This window comes from Narcine bancroftii, chromosome 13 (genome assembly GCF_036971445.1).
Source record: "Narcine bancroftii isolate sNarBan1 chromosome 13, sNarBan1.hap1, whole genome shotgun sequence".
Taxonomy (NCBI): domain Eukaryota; kingdom Metazoa; phylum Chordata; class Chondrichthyes; order Torpediniformes; family Narcinidae; genus Narcine; species Narcine bancroftii.
This window is the reverse complement of record NC_091481.1, coordinates 73,683,224-73,707,393: the sequence shown is the minus strand read 5'-3', so window position 1 is coordinate 73,707,393 and position 24,170 is coordinate 73,683,224. Positions and strand designations below refer to the sequence as shown.

The window sequence follows — 24,170 nt, the reverse complement described above, 5'->3', positions numbered from 1 at the left end:
GTTTTAAAAAAAAGACAAAATTGACCCTGCTACAACCCCCTCCCCCCTCTTCCAGAAGGTCATTCCTCTCAGCCACCACTCTCTGAGTGAAGAGGCTTCCTCTTATGTTACTTCTAAGCTTTTCACCCCCTAACCCTTAACTTATCCAATCTCACCAACCCTCAAGGGAAGGAGCCTATTCACATCTACTCTATCTGTCCCCCTCATAATTCTATATACCTCTATCAAATCCCCCCTCAACCTTCTACGCCCCAATGAATAAAGACCCAGTCTACTCAAAATTTCTTTGTATTCTAGACACTGCAATCCAGGCAACATTTTAGTAAATCTTCACCGCACCCTCTCTACCTTATTGATATCCCTGCTATAATATGGAGACCTGAACTGCACACAATAATCCACACCAATGCCTTGAATAGTCTCAACATCACCTCCCAGCTCCTATATTCCATGCCAGCATACCAAAAGCCTTCTTCACCACCCTATCTACATGAGACTCTACCTTCAAAGAATGATGAACCATTATTCCAAGATCTCTCTGTTCCTCTGCATTCCTCAATGCCCTCCCCTTCACTGCATCTGTCCTGTTTTGATTATTCTTCCCAAAATGAAGCACCTCACATTTATTTACATTAAACTCCATCTGCCACCTTTCAGCCCACTCTTCTAAGCAGTTCAAATCCTTCTGCAATCTTCAAAAACCATCCTCACTATCCACAATTCCCTCACTTTTGTATTGTCCGCATATTTACACACCCAATTTACCACCCCATCATCCAAATCATTAATGTAAATGACGAACAAGAAGGAACCCAACACTGATCCCTGAGGCACACCGCTCGTCACTGGCCTCCATCCTGACAGAAAATTATCCACCATGACCCTCTAGTGCCTACCTTCTAGCCACGGTTGAACCCATCTGATTACCTCAACAGTAATCCCTAGTGCTTGAACCCTCCTCACCAACCTTCCATGTGCAACCTTATCGAAAGCCTTCTTTCTTTGGCTTGGCTTCACAGACGAAGATTTATGGAGGGGGTAAATGTCCACGTCAGCTGCAGGCTCGTTTGTGGCTGACAAGTCCGATGCGGGACAGGCAGACACGGATGCAGCGGTTGCAGGGGAAAATTGGTTGGTTGGGGTTGGGTGTTGGGTTTTTCCTCCTTTGTCTTTTGTCAGTGAGGTGGGCTCTGCGGTCTTCTTCAAAGGAGGTTGCTGCCCGCTGAACTGTGAGGCGCCAAGATGTACGGTTTGAGGAGATATCAGCCCACTGGCGGTGGTCAATGTGGCAGGCACCAAGAGAAATCGAAAGCCTTACTGAAATCCAAATACACCACATCTACTGCTCTATCTTCATTAACCTTTCTAGTCACTTCCTCAGAAAAAATCAACAAGATTTGTCAAACATGACCTTCCCCTCACAAACCCGTGTTGGGTGTCCCTGATCAATCCCTGTCCCTCTAGATACTTATACATATTATCTATAAGAATACATTAGTTTACCAATCACTGACATCAAATGTACTGACTGATAATTGCTGGGCTTACACCTGGAGCCCTTTTAAACAGAGGAACCAAGTTTGCAACACACCAATCCCGTGGCACCACATCTTCCTCCAGTGACTGTTGAAAAATCACTGCCAGAATCTCCGCCATTTCCTCCTTGACTTCCATCAAGGTCCTAGGGAAAATCCCATTGAGAACCGGAGACTTAATACCTTTATATGCTTCAGAAGTTCCAACAACCCCTCATTCCTAATCCCTATGTTTTCCATAATTACTCCTTTTGCCTCACCTATCCTACACATTTCCATATCCTTTTCCCTAGTGAATACCGACAAGAAGAACTCATTCAATATCTACCCCATCTCATTTGACTCCTCACACATTCGTCTGCTCCGATTCTCTAGTGGACCAATTCTTCTATTCACATATTTGTAAAAGCCCTTTGGACTTACTTTCACTCTGTTCGCTATAGCCACCTCGTATCTTCTTTTCGCAATCCTAATTTCCTTGTCAAGCTTCTTTCTAAAATCCATGTATCTTCCAAGCATCTCATCCATACTTTGCTTCCTTCATTTAATGTAGGCCTCCTTTTTATCTAGAAGCAACTTCCTAATCTCCCTTGTAAACCATAGCTCTCTTGAACATTTGGCCCTACCTTTTTTCCTAATAGGAACATAAAGATTTAGCATCCTCAAAATCTCACCTTTAAATGCCCTCCAATTCTCCTCCACCTCCTTCCCATATAACAAATCAGCCCAAACCACTCCCTGCAAATCCCTTCTCATCTCATTAAATCTGGCTTTCCCCCACTCAAAAACCTTCATCGTCGGACCAAACCTATCCCTTTCCATAATTGTATTGAAACTAATGGTACTATGATCACGAGATCCCAAGTGCTCCCCAACACACACCTCAGACACCTGCCCTATTTTATTTCCCAACAGTAGATGCAACACTGCCCCCTCTCTAGTGGTTACCTTAACCTATTTCTCAAAAAAACTAGTCTGCATACATTTTACAAATTCAAAACCATGCAGCCCTTTAACTGAATACGTCCCCCAATCAATATTAGAAAAATTAAAATCAATGTTTCAAGCAAACATTTTTATAACTCTGCCAGCAGATTATGATTTCAAAAAGATATAACCAAAGGATTGAATTTCGGAGTGAAATAAGATGGACGTTTTACTGGAAAGTGAGCCTTACACTGTCATTTGCGGTCTAAGGTTCATTTTTGTAGTCATGTAATAAAAGCAGTGTAATATTACATGTAATTTGCATTAGTCTGCACATCCGCCATCAGCAGAAACTGTCGAAAGCACCTCTCGCAGTCAGAGAAAGATGAGTAAGAGCCTTCTTAGTTTCAACGACCCCGCAGCCACACAAAGTAAAGTCCAACGTATCAGCAGTCCAAGCTCCTACGGAACTTGATAATAGATGCAAGGGCGTTGTCGAATTTGTTATGTGAATGTGATATTTCTCTGGGAAGTTTATGCACGTTTGAGAAAGTACGCCGATGGATAGTGGAGGTCGAGAAGCAAATGTTGTTTACATAATAAACAGTTTGATAAGGTCTCTCGTGATTCTCTTATAAAGGAAGACGCATTGGATCAGCGTGGAATTGATGGTGCAGTTTCAAAGTCAGTTGGCCTGTTGAATACAGGCAAAAAGTGGAAGGAGATCATTCAGGCTGGAGTGAACAGCGGTTTTCCGCTAACATAAGGCATTGTGACTCCTGCTTCATAGGACATATACCTTTGGCACGTTCCACTTTAAAGGGCACCAGGGAAGGAATGCACATCATGACACAGCTGCCCCATAAATTTCAGACACTTTACATGCATATGTGCAGTTCAGTGCAATACGAAGGATGCCCATCCAGGGCAACGTATAAAGAAAGGTTTCACTGGGACATTCCAGGGGTTGAGTGAAAGGAAGGTTTTGGCTAAACAGGACTGTATTCCCTTGAGTGTATGATTATATAAGCGGAGGCATAAAACATTGATGAATTAATATTCACTTCTATTCTGTGTGGAATTTCTGGAACTCGAGGACCAGCCGAATTTGAAAGGGTATTGGAAACTTATTTCACGAGCAGTTGGGCGCAACCAATTGAATCGTCAGTTGCCTGAATCTTTAAAAGTGGTTAAAGTAAAACGTTCCAAACAAAGTCACTTTGCCAGAAATATTGAACAAACGGCCTCACGTGAATTGAAATTCTGAGGAGTTGAGAATTAAAGGGGAGAGTGAGGAGAAAGGTAAGGCACTAAATTCAGTTCCTTACGGGGGCTCGGGCCAAGTCGGTGGAGCCGGCGACCAGTGCTTGGGCGGTATTCGAAGGAGGACCAAGCGAGGTGAGAGTGACGGGGTGAATTAGTCAAGGGCCTATCAAAGGGGGGTAAGGCAAAGGAGCAGCCCAGTGAGTGAGTGGCCTGCTGAAGGAGTGGGGCTTCGAGAGGCTGAGGTCGAGCATATCTCCATTAAGGTAAGACTGTATATTTGTCACATATTATAGTTTTTTTCTCTTTGTTCAGTGAGGGGGGGGGGGGGAAGAAGGGATGAGTGGGAGAACAGTTTGCTGTTCTCAGTGTCAGATGTGGGAGGTTCTGGAGTCTTCTGGCCTCCCAGACATCCACATCTGCGCTAGGTGGGCTGAGCTGCAGCGTCTCAGGGACCGTGTGAGGGAACTGGAGGGGCAGCTCGCTGACCTCTCTCTGGTCAGGGAGAGTGAGGCCGTCATAGATAGGAGTTATAGCCAGGTGGTCTCAGGGAGGAGGATCAGTGGGTTGCAGTCAGGAGAGGGAAAGGGAAGAGACAAGTACAAGAGAGGGTCCCTGTGCCTGCAGTTCTCAACAATCAGTACTCCTCCTTGAATACTGTTGGGGGGGAGGGTCAGTCAAGCTGGGGAAGGCATCACTACCTGTTCCTCTGGGATAAGATCAGGCTCTGAAGCCCAGAAGGTTAGGGAAAAGAAGAGGAGGGCAAGACAGACAATGTTTATAATACTAAAATGTTGCATGTAAAAATATAGCTTTTTTTGGATGGGGAAAAAAAAATTCAGAATTCGGAGGTGGAAAAGGAATTGGGAGTCCTCATGCAGGATACCAGAAAGGTTCACCTCAAGTTGAGTTGGTGGTGAAGAAGGTTAATGCAATGTCCTATCAAGGGAATAGAACACAAGAGCAGGGATGTGATGTTGAGGATTTACTGTGTAAGGCACTAGAGTGGCCTCATGAAGTTCAGGGCACAGTTTTGGGCTCCTTATTTCAAAAAGAATAGAGGAGGGTTCAGAGAACATTTACAAGAATGATTCCTGGAATGAAGAGATGAGCAAATGAGGAACGTTTGTCGGCTCTTGGACTGGACTCCTTGGAGTTCAGTAGAATGAGGAGGAACCACAGGAACATGATGAATGTTGAAAGGCCCGAACAGAGTAAATGCGGTGAAGTTGTTTTGCAGGATAGGGGAGTGGAAGACAAAAGGCCACAACTTCAGGACTGAAGAATGCCCGTTTCAATGGGGAGTAACTTCTTCAGCCAGAATGCGGTGAAGCTCTGGAATTTGCTGCCTTGGGCACCTATGGAGGCCGGGTCGTTGGGTGTATTCAAGGCAAAGATTGACAGCTGTCTGTTATGAACTAACAACCCTTTTAATTATGTTTGGAACTAAAAGGTTTTTTAAATTTTATTGGCATGTAAAAAAATAACATCTAGAGAGAAAATTTCTATCTATAAAAATCAATACATGCTTTATCATTTTCCTCAGAACTGAAATGGCCTGCTTTTATACAGGTGCTTCTGAACTAACACCTATTGTTTTCAATATCTCAAGAACCATCCTAAATTCTTTTCATCTTCTTGACTCTAACTTCAATCAGCATCCATGTTTACCTCAAACGGTCTTCCGTCTACGATCTCAAAGAACCGTGTGTGTTTAAATTGCTAATACTTTGTCTTTGTGTCCCTCAAACCACCCAAGCTAACTCACCAAGAATACAGGTACAATATTTTAACTCTGTAATTTACTTTACCAAGACATTCTTATATATGAGGAATATAATTTAATATTAAATTAAAGGTTAACACAACTCCATTACACCTCCTTTCCATGGAGAAAATGTTGGACTTCTGAAAGGTCAGAGTTTTAAACTGCAACCTCCCATTTGTTCTTAATAGATTTCACAGCCTTAAACAATCTAATAAAAACAAATATAGCAGAAACATATAAATTCAACATCTAAATAAGCAATCCTCAATAACACTGGCTCTTAATATCATTATAATGTCTTATACCTCAGTCATATTCTTGCAAAATTAAACTTCAGTTCAATAATCATCTATTCTTATTTTTAATCTTACTCAAAGATTATGGTCAATGTAAACGATGCTTAATCCCATAGCAGCGCAAACACATTGTTCGACATGTGGCAGAGCTAATACAAGGGACAAAAATTATTTTCCAGTAGCAGAATAATTCTTTTGAGATACATAAGCCACATCATCAGTCATGTTTATTTTTAATACACCACCGGCTGCATCCATCAACTGCTAAACCACATGGCTTCTCACAGACAAGCGATGTAAGCATATGTTTACAGCAGACCATGTCTTTCCATTCGTCAATTGCTTTCTTGACAAATGGCTGTTCAAATGAACTCTTCACTCTTTAAAATATTAGTCAAGTGAGGAGCAATATCAACAGCTTTCCCAGAGACCCAAGATGGTGGTGAGGGGTTTGTCAGGTGGTCTAAGAGCTCCCGAGGAAAAGAGAATAAAGGATAGATAGAAAAGATCCAAAAAATAAAATATCCCAAAAAAGACAACGAAGAAAATGAATAAAGAAATAGGAAAAGAATGAAGAGGTGGAAGTAGTGTTAGCAATGGCAACAAAGCCCCAAAACTTCCCAAGGGAACATGACTCGCCCGAGAGTGAGAAATAGGATGGCCCCAATAAGGTTTGATCTTGGGTGAGCCGAGGAGTGGGTGGTGACGGAAGCGCTGTTGGGCGCAAGAGATTCGGGGACTCAAGGTTGGGGGAGCCGAGCCGAGGAGGAGTGGGTGGCGACGTTGGCAGTAGCAGAGAGAAGGACCCTGCAGGCTGGAAGAAAAAGTAAGGGAGAAGAAAGAGTTACCTGGTAAGGTCGCTCCAACCAGCGGCCATGAAGAGGATTGGTCTGAAGCGTTGGAGGGCTTTTGAGACATGGAGCCTGGAGGACTCCAAGAGCAGCATGGCCAGATGGGAATGGGAGGGAGAGTAATGTGACACAGCGGCCTGGAGTCAGAAAGTGAAGTGGAGGAAGAGGAAAAATTATGGGGTAAAGGAAGGACACAATAAAAGGGCAGAGGGCCTGGTCCCCTTTGCCAATGAGATACTGGAGGCTATTGGAACTTTGAAGACACTGGTAGCAGGCAGGGGGAAATCAAAGAAAGGCTGGAAAACCTGACAAAAAGGGTTTCGGAAACCGAGAGAATTGAGAGAGCAGAAGAAAGATTGGATAAAGAGAGAGAATAAAAGCATGGGAAAGGGATGGGTTAAAGATGTTTTAGAAGATAGATTCCTTAGAAAACATCAGCAGGAGGAACAAGGTTAAAATTATGGGGGGGGAAGAAGGAGAGAGACATGGTGGAGTTCCTGAAAAAGTGGATCCCAGATACACTGGGGAGGGAACAATTGGGAAATAACCTGGAAATAGAATGGGCCCACCAGTCTCTCTCTCCCCCCCCCCCCCCATATGGGCCAAACCAACAGCGCTCTATCCTGGTAAGGTTCCTTTGCTACTAGGAGAGGGAGAAGATTTTACTGGCGGCAATGGTGTGTCCAAAGGTGGGGGGGGGGGGGTCCAGTGGAATATGTGGGGGAGAAGGTTGTATCTACCTGGACATAAGCACGGTGCTATTGAAATGCACGAGGGAGTTTGACCTGGTTAAAAAGAGTAAAGCTCATTAAACCAACACATTTCTCTGGCTCCACCGCCATGAGCCACATGGAAAACAAGCAGTTTGCAAACTACCCATGTACAGGGGCTTCCACAAACACCAGATTCCTTTCACCCCAACAACTCAAAGAACAACCCCTGAAAAAGCAGCCACAGTAAAACCTTCCTCTGATGGCAGCATCACCTCATCTCAGCCTGAAGGCCACAAGTTACTGGGGATGGCGGAGGGGGTGGGGGGGGGGGGGAGAAAGAGAAACTCACCTGCTTTAAACCCATGAATTTCTGTCACCTGATTAACAACCCTTTAATTGCTGCTCTCTCCCTCGTGGCCAAGAGCCAGGCCTGAGCTGGAATTTGGCCAACAATTGGCTGATACTTGATTGTCGTTGGACGTTGAAACATGGGCCGGCTCTGACCTTTATTATTGTGGTCAAGACTGCGTCAATGTTGTTTATCAGGTGACAGGAGTTCATGGGGTCGAAACAGGAGCTGATGCTTCCAGTTCAGGGAGTGTCGGAGGAGCCTTGGCTCATGATAGAGATCAGTTTGTTTTGGGGTCTTGTCCTTTGAGTGTTGGTTTGAAAGCCTTTTGTGGTCTGTGATAACTGAAAACTACCATTCAGCCAATTTCAAATCTCTCCTTGGATTCCTCGTGTCTGAATCTTCTGAACTAGCCTCCTACATGAGACCTCGTCAAAGGCCTTACTAAAGTCTACTTTGTTGGTACAAAATAATTAATTAAACACGACCTACCACACACATTAATCAGCCCTTGGCTGTCCAAAACCCCTCCAATAATTTCCCTCTCCAAAGAATAAACTGCATGAACTATGTACTGTTCATTATGTATTCATTATGTATTCATTATTCCATTACTATGTAACAGTTTACTATGTACTTCATCATATTTATAAGTTTTCTCCCTCTCTCAGCAAAGCCAATTGGAGGCATGAAGTATTCTCCTGCATGACACCTGAGATGTTTATGAAGTGTGATCGAACAACTAAACCTTACAATCTTTCAACATATATTTTACCATAATTTTATTAACCCATTCCATAACACTGTAGATTCACCTCCAGTGGTTTTGCAACCCACGCAGCTTCACAGAGTCCAGTCCCAACCATTGGCAACGTCAAGCTCCAGATCCGAACCTCCAACATGGTCAGGAACCCTTTGAGGAAGTAACAAAGGAAATTGATGAAAGAAAGGCAGTAGACGTGGTGGAAATGTATTTCAGTAAGCGACGCTGATTCAGAAAGTCATGAGGCGCGGGATCTAAAGATCTATTGCCGCTTGGATTCGGAATTGGCTTGCCTGCGGAAAGCAGAGGCCAGCAGTAGATGGAATGTATTCTGCCTGGAGGGCAGTGACTGGTGGCATTTCAGTGGGATCTGTACTGGGATCCCTGGTCTTCGTGATTTTCATAAATGACCTGGATGAAGAAGGTGCAGGGATGAATCGGTAAGTTTGCAGGTGATTCAAAGGTTGGAGGTGTTGAGGTTCACATAGAAGGTTTCAACAGGATACAGCAAAGTGGCAGATGGAGCTTCATTGGGATAAGTGTGCAGTGATGCATGTTGGAAGGTGGAATTTGAAGGCAGGGGACATGGTTAATGGCAGGATTCTTAACAATGTGGAGGAGCCAGAGGAGTCTTGGGGTCCAGGGACATGAATCCTTTAAGGTCGCTGCACAACTTGAGAAGGTGGTTGAGAAGGGATGCTGGGCTTCATTATTAGGGGGCTTGAGCTCATGAGGTCATGTTGTAGCTCTACAAAACTCTGGTTAGACCACACGCAGCGTTGCATTCAATTCTGGTCACCTCATTACGGGAAGGATGTTGATAGTGTAGAGAGTGTGCAGAGGAGATTCACCAGGATATTGCTTGGGTTGCAGAAGATGTCATCTGAAGCAAGCTTAGCAGAGCATGGGCCTTTTCTCTTTACAAGGGCGAAGGATGAGAGGTGACTGAATCGAGGTCTATAAGATTATGAGGAGTGTGGAAAGGGTGGCGAGCCAACACCTTTTCCCCAGAGCAACAATTGCAAACACTAGAGGGCATCTGTTTGAGGTGAATGGAGGAAAGTTTCAGGGAAATGTAAGAGGGAAGGTTTTAAACAGAGAGTAGTGGGTACCTGGAATGCATTGCTGGTAGTAGAGGCTGGAACAATCGGGTCTTCTGAAAGACTCTTCAATTTCTGTCCATTACACAGAGCAAGGGTCACATGACTGAACCCTGAGGCATTCGCTGTCCTCCAGTCTGAAACACAGCCACCATTTTCCAATTCATCTGCTGAGGATGAGGCCCATCTGGTCCAGGATATCTGGACTAATGCCCTCACCCACATCTCTATTCCCAGCCCTGCCCCTTCCCCCACTCCCCTCAATATAACAAGAACAGGATTCCCCTGGTCCTTACTTCCCACCCCATATATTTTCCACAACTTCTGCAACCTACAATGGGATCCCACCACCAGACACATCCTCCCTTTCCTCTCCCTTTCTCTTATGATTGCTCCATCAGTGACTCGCTCATCCCCTCCCATCAACTGTTCACTTGGAACCTGACCCTGTGAAGCAACATTTCACTCATGAACCTGCAGGGGCCTCCACTGGATCTGCTGCTCCTGACATGGACTCATCTATGCTGGGGAGATTGGATGCAGACTGGAAGATCATTTTGTTGGGCACCTTCACTCTGATGGCTGCAACAGAGGCCAAGCTCAAATCCCATCTTGGAAGTTTCCAACCAGACAGCATTAACATCAACCTCCAAATTTCCAGTAAGACCCCCTCCTCTGGTCTGTTTCCCCACCCATCTCTTTTCCTCTCATTTCCCCTTCCCTTCATTCTATCAGAGCTATGCTTCTCTGTCCTCTTCTTCCCCATTGCTGTTCAGCTTTTTTTCTTCTACCCTTACACCTGTCTCCACCTGTTACCCCTTAACTGTGACCTTTTTGTCTTATTCGAATGTTTGCCTGTTATTCTGCACTCCCGTTGAAGGGCTCAGACTCCCGAAAAATCCCAACACTTCATCTCAAAACACCTGGACCATTGAATGTGCCCAACTATCCACCATGTCCTTCTTAGTAAATACTGATGGTAAGTACTCAGTCAGTTCCACAACCATGTCCTCAGACTCCAAGCAACACTGTCACAGCCCCAGTGACCGGGGTTCGAATCTCGCACTATCTGTAAGGAGTTGGTACCTTCTCCCTGTTTCTGTGGGTTTCCTCTGGTTGCTTCACACGCTTCAAAATGAACAGGGTTTGCCAGTTAAATGGGGGATTTGGGCAGCATGGCCTGTTACTGTGCTGTACATGTAATATTTTAATTCCAAACTGACCTTGAGTGGTCTCATCCTCTCTCGTTTTCCATGAGGGTATAAAATGCATTGGGACTCTTCCTCCTCCCACTCGCCAAGGCCCCTTTTCACCTTACAAATATGTCCTCTGCTTGAGATCTTTCCTGCAATCTTCATACAGCAGGATCTCATTCCATGGAGGGGAGACGTTCTTGGACGGTATCTCATTCCATGGAGGGGAGACATTCTTGGACGGGATCTCATTCCATGGAGGGGAGACGTTCTTGGACGGTATCTCATTCCATGGAGGGGAGACATTCTTGGACGGGATCTCATTCCATGGAGGGGAGACATTCTTGGACGGGATCTCATTCCATGGAGGGGAGACGTTCTTGGACGGGATCTCATTCCATGGAAGGGAGATGTTCTTGGACGGGATCTCATTCCATGGAGGGGAGATGTTCTTGGACGGGATCTCATTCCACGGAGGGGAGATGTTCTTGGACGGGATCTCATTCCATGGAGGGGAGACGTTCTTGGATGGGATCTCATTCCATGGAGGGGAGATGTTCTTGGACGGGATCTCATTCCATGGAGGGGAGACGTTCTTGGACGGGATCTCATTCCATGGAGGGGAGATGTTCTTGGACGGGATCTCATTCCATGGAGGGGAGACGTTCTTGGACGGGATCTCATTCCATGGAAGAGAGATGTTCTTGGACAGTGCTTCGTGAGGTCAAACAACATTTAACCAGAGCCTCAACCAGAAAAACAAGTCCTTGGCACTTATTTCTGGGCACAAAGACACCACACTGCTAAAATTAAACATTGGAATAAAAAGTGTTTTATAAATATTTAAGATTTTAAAAAACCTAAAAATTATTTACTTAATTTTGGTGAATCAGTGAGGGCAGGTGGTGATGTGGTGGAGAGAAATTGGGACAATACCGCCATCTGGTGTCAGAGTGAGCAACTGCAAGAGCTCACATGTTAGGTGCAATACTCAGAGTGGAGGAGACGATGAGCCATGGCCTACTTCTGTTCCTTTATCTTGTGAAATGGTGCAATTTTAAGTGTAATGTAGCTTTGAAAATTTTAACATCTATCCATAAGTACTCTGTATTTTGGATGTGAAATTTCAATGTTAATGATATTCAAAAACATTGGCTGTGTGGGAGAAGCCAGTGAGAGCCTGTGGACAATTGCATCTCAGACTGGAGGCCTGTGACTAGTGGTGTGCTTCAGGGATCAGTGCTGAGAACAGCATTGTTTGTCATCTAGAAAAACCGTTTGGATGAGAACGTGGTGATTGGATCAGAAAGTTTGTAGACAACACTAAGATCGGAGGAAGGATCTCAAAGCTTGCAGAGGGATCTGGACCAACTGGAGAAACAGCAGGTGAAATTTAACCTGGACAAGCGTGAGGTGTCGCTTTTTGAAGGACATACCAAGAAAAGACAGACACGGTGAACGGTCGGGCCGGGAGGTGGAACAGAAGGATCAGCGAAACAGATGTCATTCCATGAAAGTGCTGTCACAGTGGATAGGGTTGTAAAGAGAGTTTTTGCCATATGGACCTTCATAAATCAAAGTTTCAACGTTTGGATGTTATGGCAAAGCTTTACAAGAAATTGGTGAGGCCAAATTTGGAGTCTTGTTTGCAATTTTGATCACCAATCTACAAGGAAGATATCAATAAGATAGAAAGAGTGCAGAGATTTACTAGGATGTTGCACGAACATTAGGAACTCAGTTCCAGGGAAAGGTTTAACAGGTTAGGACTTAATTCCCTGGAGGGTAGAAGAATGAGGGATATTTCATTGAGGTACTTAAAATTATGAGGGGGATAGACAGTATATGTAGGTCAGCATTATCCACTGAGAGGCAAACCAGAGGATTTTGGTTCAGGGTGAAAGGGGAAAGGTTTAGGGGGAAAATTAGAGAAAATTTGTTCAGAGAGTAGTGGGAGTGTAGAACGAGCTGCCAGGTGACGGTGAATGAGGGGTCAATTTTAACATAGAAGAATTTGGATTGGTCTGTGGTTGGGAAGGGTACGGAGGGCTATGGACTGGGTGCAGGTTAGTGAGACTGGGCACAGTAATAGCCCAGCACAGACCCGAAGGACCTGTTTCTGTGCTGTACTGTAACTCTGGAGGTTAACGTGGGGTTCAGGTAACACAGGTTCATGTGGGGGTGAAGGGCCTGTTATTGTCCTGCAGGAATAATGTTAAAGACTTAAGACTCAGATGAACCTCAAGATTTTTAAATGTTGCATCGATAGGACTGTAAAGCACAAAACTCCCCACCCATTCTGATTGGAGATGCTGATTTGGTTGCTCCAGACAGTATTCAGATAGATACACAAGCAGCGTTTCAGGCTTGAGCTCAGGGTGAGTATCTGTACTATGTAAAGTTCACCGCTTGACCTGCTGAGCCTCTCCAGCATTTGCGTCCTCACAGAATTTGGTTGAGTTACTACGTGTGAACACAGAAGATCGACATCAGGACATTTCACCCCTGAACTGTACATTCACACAAACAGGAACTTTAAACATACAGAACAGTAACAGGTCATAACAAGCCCTGACCACACAAATACCCACATTCCCCTTTACATTTGGTGAAGGGTGAGACAAAAACACTCAAACTCTTCACACGGGGACAGGTTTGAACCTGGGTCACTCTCACTTTTAAGAACATTCTGCTAAACAAGATCAAAATTCAATGGATTGTCATGTAGTAAAGTGCAATATTACACAAACTTCACTTCATTCAGGCATAAGGCAGACAGAGTTACATTAGCAGAAAGTTAAATGAAGTGCTTCTTGCAGTCAAGAGCAAAAGAGAATTCCTAACAGTCCCCAAACCCAGCCCTTGCCCATCAACAGCCAGCCTCCCACCCACATCTGGGCCCAAACCACAGCAGCCCACACCTCAGACACAATCAAGTATAAACATTCCAAAAACCATTATCCCAAGACAAGAGCTAAATTTGCAGGCAGCATAAACCACACACATTAAACCAACATATTTCTCTGGCTCCACCGCCATGAGCCACATGGAAAACAAGCAGTTTGCAAACTACCCATGCACAGGGGCTTCCACAAACACCAGATTCCTTTCACCCCAACAACTCAAAGAACAACCCCTGAAAAAGCAGCCACAGTAAAACCTTCCTCTGATGGCAGCATCACCTCATCTCAGCCTGAAGGCCACAAGTTACTGGGGATGGGGGGGGTGGGGGGAGGGAAGAGAAACTCACCTGCTTTAAACCCATGAATTTCTGTCACCTGATTAACAACCCTTTAATTTCTGCTCTCTCCCTCGTGGCCAGGAGCCAGGCCTGAGCTGGAACTTGGCCAACAATTGGCTGATACTTGATTGTCGCTGGACTTTGAAACAAGGGCCAGCTCTGACCTTAATTGTGGTCAAGACTGCGTCAATGTTGTTTATCAGGTGACAGGAGTTCATGGGGTCGAAACAGGAGCTGATGCTTCCAGCTCGGGACATGTCGGAGGAGCCTTGGCTCATGATAGAGATCAGTTTGTTTTGGGGGCTTGTCCTTTGAAGGCAAAAGGTTTGAAAGCCTTTTGTGGTCTATGAGAGCTGATAACTTCAACAAGACCAACTCGGGTTGTCCCTGATGGTTGTACAGCAGTTCAAACTTCTCCAATGCAGAATTAGGTTTAATTTGAGCTGTTTGCTCTCCCAGTGTCTTGGAGCATTGGTTTGGGGCGATGTTGGGAATATTTATGCCACAGGTGGTGCAATGGTCCTCACATCAGGGACTCTGTTTCAAATCTGGCTCCATCTGCAAGGGATTTGTATGTTCACCTCACATCTACATTGGTTTTCACTCACCCTTCAAACTGTGGGTGGGGTGTGGGGGGTGTATTCTGGCCGGGTGCCAGTTGCTTGTGGTGTCCACATGGGTCGGTGTTGGGGCCACTTCTTCTTGTTTTGTATATTAATGATTTGGATTCTGGAATGAATGGCTTTGTGGCAATCTTTGCGGCTGATACAAATGTAAGTGGAAGAACAGGTAGCGTTAAGGAAAGAGGGAGGCTTGTTGCATCAGAGTCCCGATGACCCGGTGGCTCTCCCACACGAGCTCCTGCTGCCTCCAACACCGTCTTACCACCCTGTCCCTGCTGTCCATTTGATGCCCCGATCGTGGACTTATCAAAATAAACAAAATGTCTGGTATGTATATGTGTACTTTTTGATCATTGAAACTAATACAAATTAGCAGTTTAAAAACTACATACAGAACATAAATACTATTCTGTACATGTAGATTTAAAACTTTTGTAACAAAATGTGCATGTAAGAGTAAAAATGTGTAAGAAATATTTTTTTCATGCCTTGCAGCTTTCAAACATCTGAAATTTATTGTATGTGGCTCATACGTTACGTAAGTTTACCAGAGATTATCAGAAAGTATCATAAACACTCCAAAAGGAAAACATGGATGAGCTGGTTCTTGATCCTCCAAAATATTCCACAAGGAATTTAAACGGGAGGTGGGGAAGGTGTTAAGAGGCTTGTATGGAACAGAAGCTCAAACCCATTGAAGAAATCCACAGAACCATCCAATAAATTCAGTAGGGTGGCAAAATCACCGAAAACAAAACATTTCCAAACAGGTCAACCCTCATCCATTGGAGAGAAGGCTGGATCATCAATGGAGACAGTGAAAACTGAAACCATGGGGCTTCTCCAGCCTGTGATGGAGTGGGGAGGTTTTGGGGGTGGGAGGGGGGGTGTTGGAGAGCACCTGGAGGGCTGTCGACTGGGGTCTCCAACCAGTTGGCAACAACCACAATCTCTGAAAAATTTCTGCTCCTGTGGGTGGTGTTCGAGTCAGGGGGATGTTAAGGCATTGACTGCAAGGTAAATGTTACACTGACCACGATGTAGTAACAAGCTCTACAGCGAAGTACTGACATGCCGACAGGATACACAAGTGGAAAATTCAACCCAGTGTGTTCATAACCTTTGGCAGATTCATCCAAAGGCCACAATCTCTGATCATCTCCTTTTCAGCCAGTCATAAACTTTGAGAAGTGCAGGTTTTCAAGTTCAACCCTCTCTCTATCCCCTGTAACTGAGACTAAGACTAGCAGGGGAAATAGATAAGTAAATAAGACTAGCAGGGGAAATAGATAAGTAGTGGCCATTACTTGTTGGCCTGGCTGTAAAGACAGCAGTGGTCTGAGATAGGAAATGCAAAGAGTTGAAGGAGAACAGGGAGGGGAGTCAAAACTGGGGTGAGAGGGGAGATTTAAAGGGACCGACCAGAGGGGTAACTTTCTTCACAGAGGGCCAGCAGTCCATGGAAAGAAGTATCAGAGAAGTTGTAGAGGTGGTTCAGTTGTGACATTAAAAGACTTAGATAGGAAATATTTGGATAATCTGGGCTAAACAAAGGGAAACAAGAATATAGCTTGGACAGACAATCTGGACAGCACGGACCAGCTGAACACCTTCTGACCCCAACATTGGAAAACTCCATCAGAGGTTGGAGCAGGAAGTGTGGTCAGGGATGAGCAACACTTAGGACTAGAGGAGGTTGCACTGAAAGGAAAGCATAAGCCAAAAAAATACCAGGACAAAGGTTATTTCCAAACACCTTGGTTTCACTCCAAGGTAAATATTACATCTTGCACATACCAACCATTAGAATCAGACATGATAAATGGTACCAACAGTGTTTCACATTTACTTCAGAATACTCAGTCAATTCTTAAACATTTCTCAAATGACATTTTGCAAGTTAAAATTCTCTGCAACGATCGCACAATTTTAGACTTTTTTTTGCAAGGAAATAGAGGAAGAGCATGGATTGTCCACCAAGAATCACTTGTTAGGTAAAAACATCATGAGCTGGGAATGTAGAAGGAGTCACCCAGTGCTGGGCCGTAACAAGATGCAGTTGTGACCTTGTACTCTCAAGATAAGAGTGGGGATGACAAATTGATGTGCAGGAAGCTAGCAGAGAGGGACAGCAACAGTTTATTCATGGTATGATAATTTACTAAGTACGTATCCTAAGGTATAAAAAAACACCACTTGCTGATAACGGCAGAATGCGCCTTCTCCAACTAACACTGTTAGTTGTAAGTGTTACAATCCGGTAATAAAGAACCTTGATTTCGACTCAGTATGGTGTCTGACTCACTCATTCTTGAACAAAGCAGACCTAACACACTTCACATTCAGCCAAATGATTTGCCTTCATCCACTTCGTCGGCCAACAGTAAAGTCTTCACGGGAAATCCACGTGAATAGATCAAATCACACAATGGCAAGTTCCCGCTGTGGCCAGCAAACAAAATCTAAATACCACATCAAATCTGATAAAAGTTTTAGCCCACGGTCCATGGTTAAAGTAACTTAACGTCGCTTTTTCCTTGCTTTGCCACCCACCACTTTCCTCCTGATGCCCAGAGATTGTTCTGTATCATCTTCGTCTTCTTTTTCCCGTTTCCTCTTGTCCCCCTGTTCTTTCATCTCCTGCAGAAAGTAATGAGATTAATGGTTACAACAGACACTTTGATCCTTGATACAATCACAGGTTCCATCATGGACCAGTCATGGATGTACAGTCACTGAGCTCTTTGACATGGCTGCCTGCATCACCTGCCAGTCAAATGCTGAGGGAAGAGCAGATTCCAGCTGGGATACACTTGCTCTTTGCTTGGCACTGCCCCAGAGAGCAATGATTCATTTCAGCACTCCTGGCCCCCAAGCCTGTGCACAGGATGCCATCAGTTCCTGTGGGTGGTGTTCGAGTCAGGGGGATGTTAAGGCATTGACTGCACTCGGCAAGGTAAATGTTACACTGACCACGATGTAGTAACAAGCTCTACAGCGAAGTACTGACATGCCGACAGGATACACAAGTGGAAAATTCAACCCAGTGTGTTCATAACCTTTGGCAGATTCATCCAAAGGCCACAATCTCTGATCATCTCCTTTTCAGCCAGTCATGAACTTTTGAGAAGTGCAGGTTTTCAAGTTCAACCCTCTCTCTATCCCCTGTAACTGAGTGACCAATTGAGGGTGATGAATAAGACTAGCAGGGGAAATAGATAAGTAGTGGCCATTACTTGACCGAGTTCAATCCTGATCTCAGGAGCTATTTGTGTCGAGTTTGAAAGTCTCTGCATGAGGACATTGATTTCCATCCATCCAGGTAGTAATTTCTCATTATCTCTTCGTGGAAAAAAAAGAGGAGGGAATGCGAGTGAAAATAAGTTGCAAGGGAAATGGGTCTCTTGTTGGAGCCAGCATAGACCACCTGAGCTGAATGGCCTCGTTCCACATCCCCTGGTTCGGAGACACCAGTACCCTTGAGCGGAAAGCCGTGACAAAGGTAATGGACCCAGCCCAGGATATCACTGTCAAGAACATCTGCAGGGAACAGCAGCCACCCAGCACACACTCTGTTAGATCCATAGAACATGATAGCACAGAAAACTGGCCAATTAGCCCTTCTGGTCTGTGCTGAAAACATCATTCCCCTAGTCCCACTGACCTGCACCCATTCCATAACCCTCCAGACCTCTCCCATCCATCTATCCAATTTATTTTAAAAACTTACGAGTGAGCCTGCATTTACGTCAGATGGTAACTTGTCCACACTCCCACCACTCTCTGAGAGAAGTTCCCCCTAAACCTTTCAGTTTTCATTTTAAAGCCATGACCTCTTGAATTTATCTCTCCCAATCTAAGTGGAAAGAGCCTACTCGCATTTTCTCTGTCTCTACCCTCATAATTTCGTAAAATCTCCCCTCATTCTTCTTCGCTCCAAGGAATAAAGTCCTAACCTGTCTAATCTTTCCCTGCAACTCAACTCCTGAAGACCTGGGTGGTGGGGGTCTTTGAGGATAGAGGCTGCTTTATTAAGACACCGCCTCATGTAGATGTCCTCGATGGAGTGAGGTCCGGTACCTGTGATGTCGCAGGCCAAGTCAACAACCCTCTGGAGTTTATTCTTGTCCTGAGAGCTGGCACCTCCGTTATCAGGCAGTGATGCAACAGGTCAGATGTTGGTGTACACAGACCAGCCAGTGTCTCTTGGAACGCAAGACAAAAATAAACACACGCACAATCAGGGCTGACGCAACCATTAGGCCAACTAGGCAGTCGCCTAGGGTGCAGACCTCAGAGGGGCACTGTTGACGAGCGATTCCAATAGCTTCGTGAATGATATGGTTCTGACTAACACACTATAAGCACGTGCGTTAGTCTGGTATGGTGAAGATTGGAAGTGAGACAGCGCACGTCGAACATCACATCAGGTATTGCACCACGCCCCCTGCTCTCAGCCCAGCCTTGGGCACAAAATAAGCTGGCACACACTGCTTCAATAAACAAATACATTTCCTACACTTAAATTTTTGTGGTGATGTTTGCATTCTTCATCCAAAATAGAAAATTGGCAGCCGAACATCAACAGGTCTTTTTATTCATTGTCTAGTAGGGTATCACTGGGAAATCAGAAATTTACTGCTCACTCCTCTTTGCCTGAATTGAACAGTTCAAGGGCTGTTAAGAGTTAAAATTATAAAATTATCCGACAAAATAAGGAACATTAATTAGTGAGCCACAAACATTCTACTCGACTGAAATTATGGAATTGCTCCAATTTTGGAATCTGCAGGAAAGGGGACAAGGTGAGCACAAACCCTGTTCCAGTGCCGCGATCAGGACCAGATCCTTGTTGTCTGTACATTCTCGCCACGGCAGCATGAGTTTCTCCCAGGGCCTCCAGTTTCCTTCCACTGTTCAAAACATTCCCGGGTTGTAGGTCAATTGGGTGTAATCGGGCAGCATGGGCTTGTGGGCCAAAAGGGCCTGTTACCGAGCTGCATGTCTGTATGTACGAAGGGAAGAATTTTGCCTGATAAAGAAGTCCCCAGCATGTTTTTGGTAAAGATACCAGCAGCTCAGGGGCCAGAATCACATTACATAACATACTTAACTTATCCGGCACATGAAAATGCCCAGGATTGTTTTCTTGGAGCAAGTGCGAAAGCAGCAAAGTTCCGAGAGCAGACGTGACCCAGATCGATCGCAGTGGTCAGTGTTGCTGTTCCTAGATTTTACCACAAATTGCGTGGCTTTGGTTCATTCAAACTCAGAATGTCACCCATTGCAAGTTATTCAAGCTGGCAACAGAAATTTGGCATTGATTTTGTTGCGACGAGTACCGAACATGGCTGCAGAAGGATTCGACTAGTTCCATACAGTCCTTGTCGTCACGGATACAAAATAGGAATTCCCTGAATAGTGACCAAGATCTTGGGGAGCTGTGGATTCACTGACTGTTAACACACGATAACGTGATCCAAGTATTTGTATGATCCAAGTATACCAACAACCACAGACAGTCTATACAGAGGATCATGAAAACAGCTGAGAGGATCACTGGGGTCTCCCTTTTCTCTTCGGATAACATTTTAGAACTATAGAAGGCCCTTTCCATCCAGCTCACTGCATCTTACTACTATCAGGAAGGAGATACAGAAAATCAGGACTGCCAGGCTGGGGAACAGCTTTTCCCCACAGGCTGCGAGACTGATCCCGTAACTGTGTAAATCATTCCATATATTTATAAATATCTATTTTGATTCACAAGAAAAAGGAACAGAGGCAGGCCATTGGGCCCAACAAGCCTGCTCCGTGAAACCTCCCTGAGCTAAACTGTTCTCGCATCTAGTTCCAAGTTCCGGCCTTGTCCTCATATCCCATGATACCCTGACTAATTAGAAACCTATCAATTTCCCCTTTAAATTCCCCCAATGATCAGGCCTCCACAGCTGGATGTGGCAACAAATTCCACAAATCCACAACCCTCTGGCTCAAGAAATTTCTCCTCATCTCTGTTGTAAATTGGTACTTTTTAATTCTAAGACTGTGTCCTCTTGTCCAGGATCACCCAACAGGGGAAACATCTTATTTACATCCACTCTGTCCAATCCATTCATTATTCAAATGTTTCTCTGAGATCCCCTCTCATTTTCCTATATTCTAACATATATAAGCATTCCTCATATGTTATCCTTCTCATTCCTGGAATCTTTCTGGTAAACCTCCTCTGTTCCCTCTCCAGCCTTGCTCTATCCTTTCTAAGGGGCCCAAAACTGCACTGTTACTCCAAATGAGGTCTCACCAGTGCCCCATTGAGTCTCATCAACACCTCTTTATTCTTATACACAATCCCCGTTGAAACAAATGCCAACATAGCATTTGCCTTCTTTACCGCCGATCCAACCTGGCGGTCAACTTTCAGATTATCCTGCAAAAGGATCCCCAAGTCCCTTTGTACTTCTGAGGTTTCAATTTTCTCCCCATCCAAATAATAATCCAACCGTTTATTTCCTCGACCAAAATGTACAACTGTACATTTCTCGACATCATATCTTATCTGTCATTGCTTCGCCCACTCTCATAAGCTGTCCAAGTCACTCTGCAAGCTTTCGATTTCTTCTGCATTTCATACTCTACCACCTATCTTGGTGTCATCTGCAAACTTTACCACAAAACCATTTAATCCACAATCCAAATCATTAATATACATTATAATATACATTTTATATACAACATACATTATTTATTTGATCATTGTGTACTGTGTATTGTTTGTTTTTGTGTGAGCACCATGGGCTGGGGAGATGTTGTTTCATCAGGTTGCATATTGTTACAGAATAAGTTAATAAAATTATGATAAAACATATCTTAAATGGGTAAAATTGTGAGGTCACATTTCACAAACTAACATCTCATTTTGCCATGCAAGAGCTATGTGAAGGTAGACTTTGTGTCTACAGTTCGGTTTGCAGAGACAATGGAAGTGCTTGTGAGAGTTTCACAAGTAGATGTTAATGGACCAGCATGTTTAAACAGTGTCCAGACTCAAGAACTGAGAACTCTTTTGCTTTTAAACTGCTGCCAGGGTTTTAAACGTCTGGTTGAAGTTGACCCAGAACAATTTAATACCCATGACTCTGGACAACAGAATCCTGGATACCTGATGCCAGAAAGGGATCAGGTGTATCAAGGACCATTATGATTAAGGGCAACTAATGTCATTCGAGCAATTGAGGATTAAATTTGGATGATCAAATAGAACATTTTTCTGCTTCCTACAATTGAGATCTTTCTGAAGATACAAGTAGGAGTGTAGCACCATGGAGACTCTAATTTCTCTGGGGAATGTATTTAAATTTATTTCTAGAATGTATTTCCTACTCCAGAGTGAGGGGTCGAAACTGGGATAACACTGGTCAAGAGAAAGATGGGAGTCAGACTTGGGAACAATGATTAATGAAAATTAATTATCTCTGAACAGCATGACAGGGATTGTCAATGCCAGATACATGCTAGTGCATTACAATTTCCTGCATCAGTTGCACCTCACACCACAACAATTACATGATCAAAGTCAGAAATGTTGGATCTGTGTTTCATCTGCGGAATAGAGGTTGGAACCTTTATCCTCTCCACCTGGCTATGTACGAAGGTGAAATCCTTCTGGGCAGACCTGGGGGAAACCTTAAAAAAAAATTATAAAAGTGGAGTTTCCACAAGATCCAGAATTGTTTCTTCTGGGAGATATTAGTGATGTACAGTTTAGATTATCGAAACACCAAATTCAATTTGTGACGATCACTTTGTCGGTAGCCATGAAGTATATAACGGTTACGTGGCAGTCCGACTCTCAACTGAGTATTACATGATGGAGTACGGAAATGCAAAGTTGCATTCCCCTGGAGAAGATTACTTATAACTTGAGAAAAAACTAGGACACATTCATTGAAATTTGGCAGCCTGAGGCATAGAGGGGCACAGATATGACCTATACTCCTCATTAAGGAAAATTAAGAGACAAATTAAGATATAAACTGTTCTGACAGAAAATAAAGAGACTGAATTAAGGTTGTGTTTTAATTTTTAGGTTTTTTTCCTTTTAAAATCTGGGGAAGGAGGATAAAAAGAACTATTTTTATTTTATGTGTGTGTGTGTGGATTTTAAATTGTGAGATAATAAAATGTCTTGTTTGTATATTTTTTTGGGAGTCTTTTAAAATAAAATATTCAAACAAAAAGGCTGTGAGTTGGCTGACCTGCTGCAAGACCCCATTTCAAAACAGGTTTTGATTTCTGAGTTCAGCCTATTCTAAATCTCTGTCATCAATTGCAGAGGTTGTAGCTGGAGGTTTTCTCCTGGAGTAGAGGAAAAAGAAGAACTCTGTGTGGTGACCTTGAAGAAGAGGTTATCTTTTGGAAAAACCCAAGATGGGGCAAGTTTCTTCGGTAAGACACTTCAGTTGCTGATTGAAGGAGATCAATGTTTGCGTCCAACAAACAACAAATATCTCTTTGAAAACAACAAAGGCCTTCCTAAGCTAAAGTTAAAGCATCAGAACCTGGTGAATATAATAAAAGATCAATTCTGCGCACAGTATGGAAGATTGCCTGATAGCAGTGAACTTGGAGAAGTGAAAAGTGAATGATTGGACAGTGAAAAAGAACTTTCCTGAACAGTGAACTTGGAGAAGTGAAAAGTGAATGATTGGACAGTGAAAAAGAACTTTCCTGAACAGTGAACTTGGAGAAGTGAAAAGTGAATGATTGGACCGTGAAAAAGAACTTTCCTGAACAGTGAACTTGGAGAAGTGAAAAGTGAATGATTGGACAGTGATAAAGAACTTTCCTGAACACATAAACATTACGCTTAGAACTAAAAAGGGGTTTAAGTTAATAGTAAAGTTAAGTATTGATCTTATTATGTGTTAAAAAAATAAAACCAGTTTTGTGTAAGTAGCCATTGTGTTAATGAATTTCTGTCGCTGCTGGTCTTTGAGTCCTTTGGGCTTATGACAATATGATCAACCAATAATAAACAACCCTGTTCAAATCTCATGCCAGCTACAGTTGTACAACACAGAAACTGGATCTTCGGCCCATCAAATCCATAATTACCATCAAACACCTATTCTAACATTCACCTACACACCAGGGGCAATTTAAATTTAGACATTCATACAGCACGGTAACAGGCCATTTTGGCCCACACCCCTATTAACCTACACCCCGAGTACATTTTGAACAGTGGAAGGAAACCGAAGCCCCTGGAGAAGACCCATGCAGACACGGGGAGAATGGACAAACTCCTTACAGACAGCGTGGATTCGAACCCCAGTCCGGTCCCGATCACTGGCGCTGTAAAGGCATTGCACTAACCACTACACCAACATCTTACAGCAACTAGTTTTACCCCTTCAGTTTTGGAAGGACATGGGATCATCTCTTATGTACAAGATGCTCTACATCATAAGTAATCCTGTATATATCCAGCCTAAGCAACAGGAAAGACACACAAGAAGCAGACGTACATCCCAAGAGAGAAGATT

General features: G+C 43.9%; 1 protein-coding gene across 4 annotated transcripts in view; it reads right to left on the bottom strand.

Annotated features, from left to right (window-relative positions):
- Window positions 1–5,998: 5,998 nt before the first annotated feature.
- The window catches only part of ddx47 (DEAD (Asp-Glu-Ala-Asp) box polypeptide 47), a 47,545-nt gene continuing 29,373 nt past the window's right edge, over window positions 5,999–24,170 (bottom strand). Inside the window, exons 12-13 of one of the 4 annotated variants that reach the window (XM_069909841.1) lie at window positions 17,176–17,262; window positions 5,999–8,615 (exon numbers count right to left, since the gene is read on the bottom strand). In XM_069909841.1, coding sequence (XP_069765942.1) covers window positions 8,607–8,615; window positions 17,176–17,262 — 96 coding nt within the window. In that variant the 3' untranslated portion in view covers window positions 5,999–8,606. Of the gene's footprint in view, window positions 8,616–12,993; window positions 13,222–15,111; window positions 17,263–24,170 lie in introns of those variants that run through there. The other 3 variants (XM_069909842.1, XM_069909843.1, XM_069909840.1) reach the window with 3 other exon arrangements.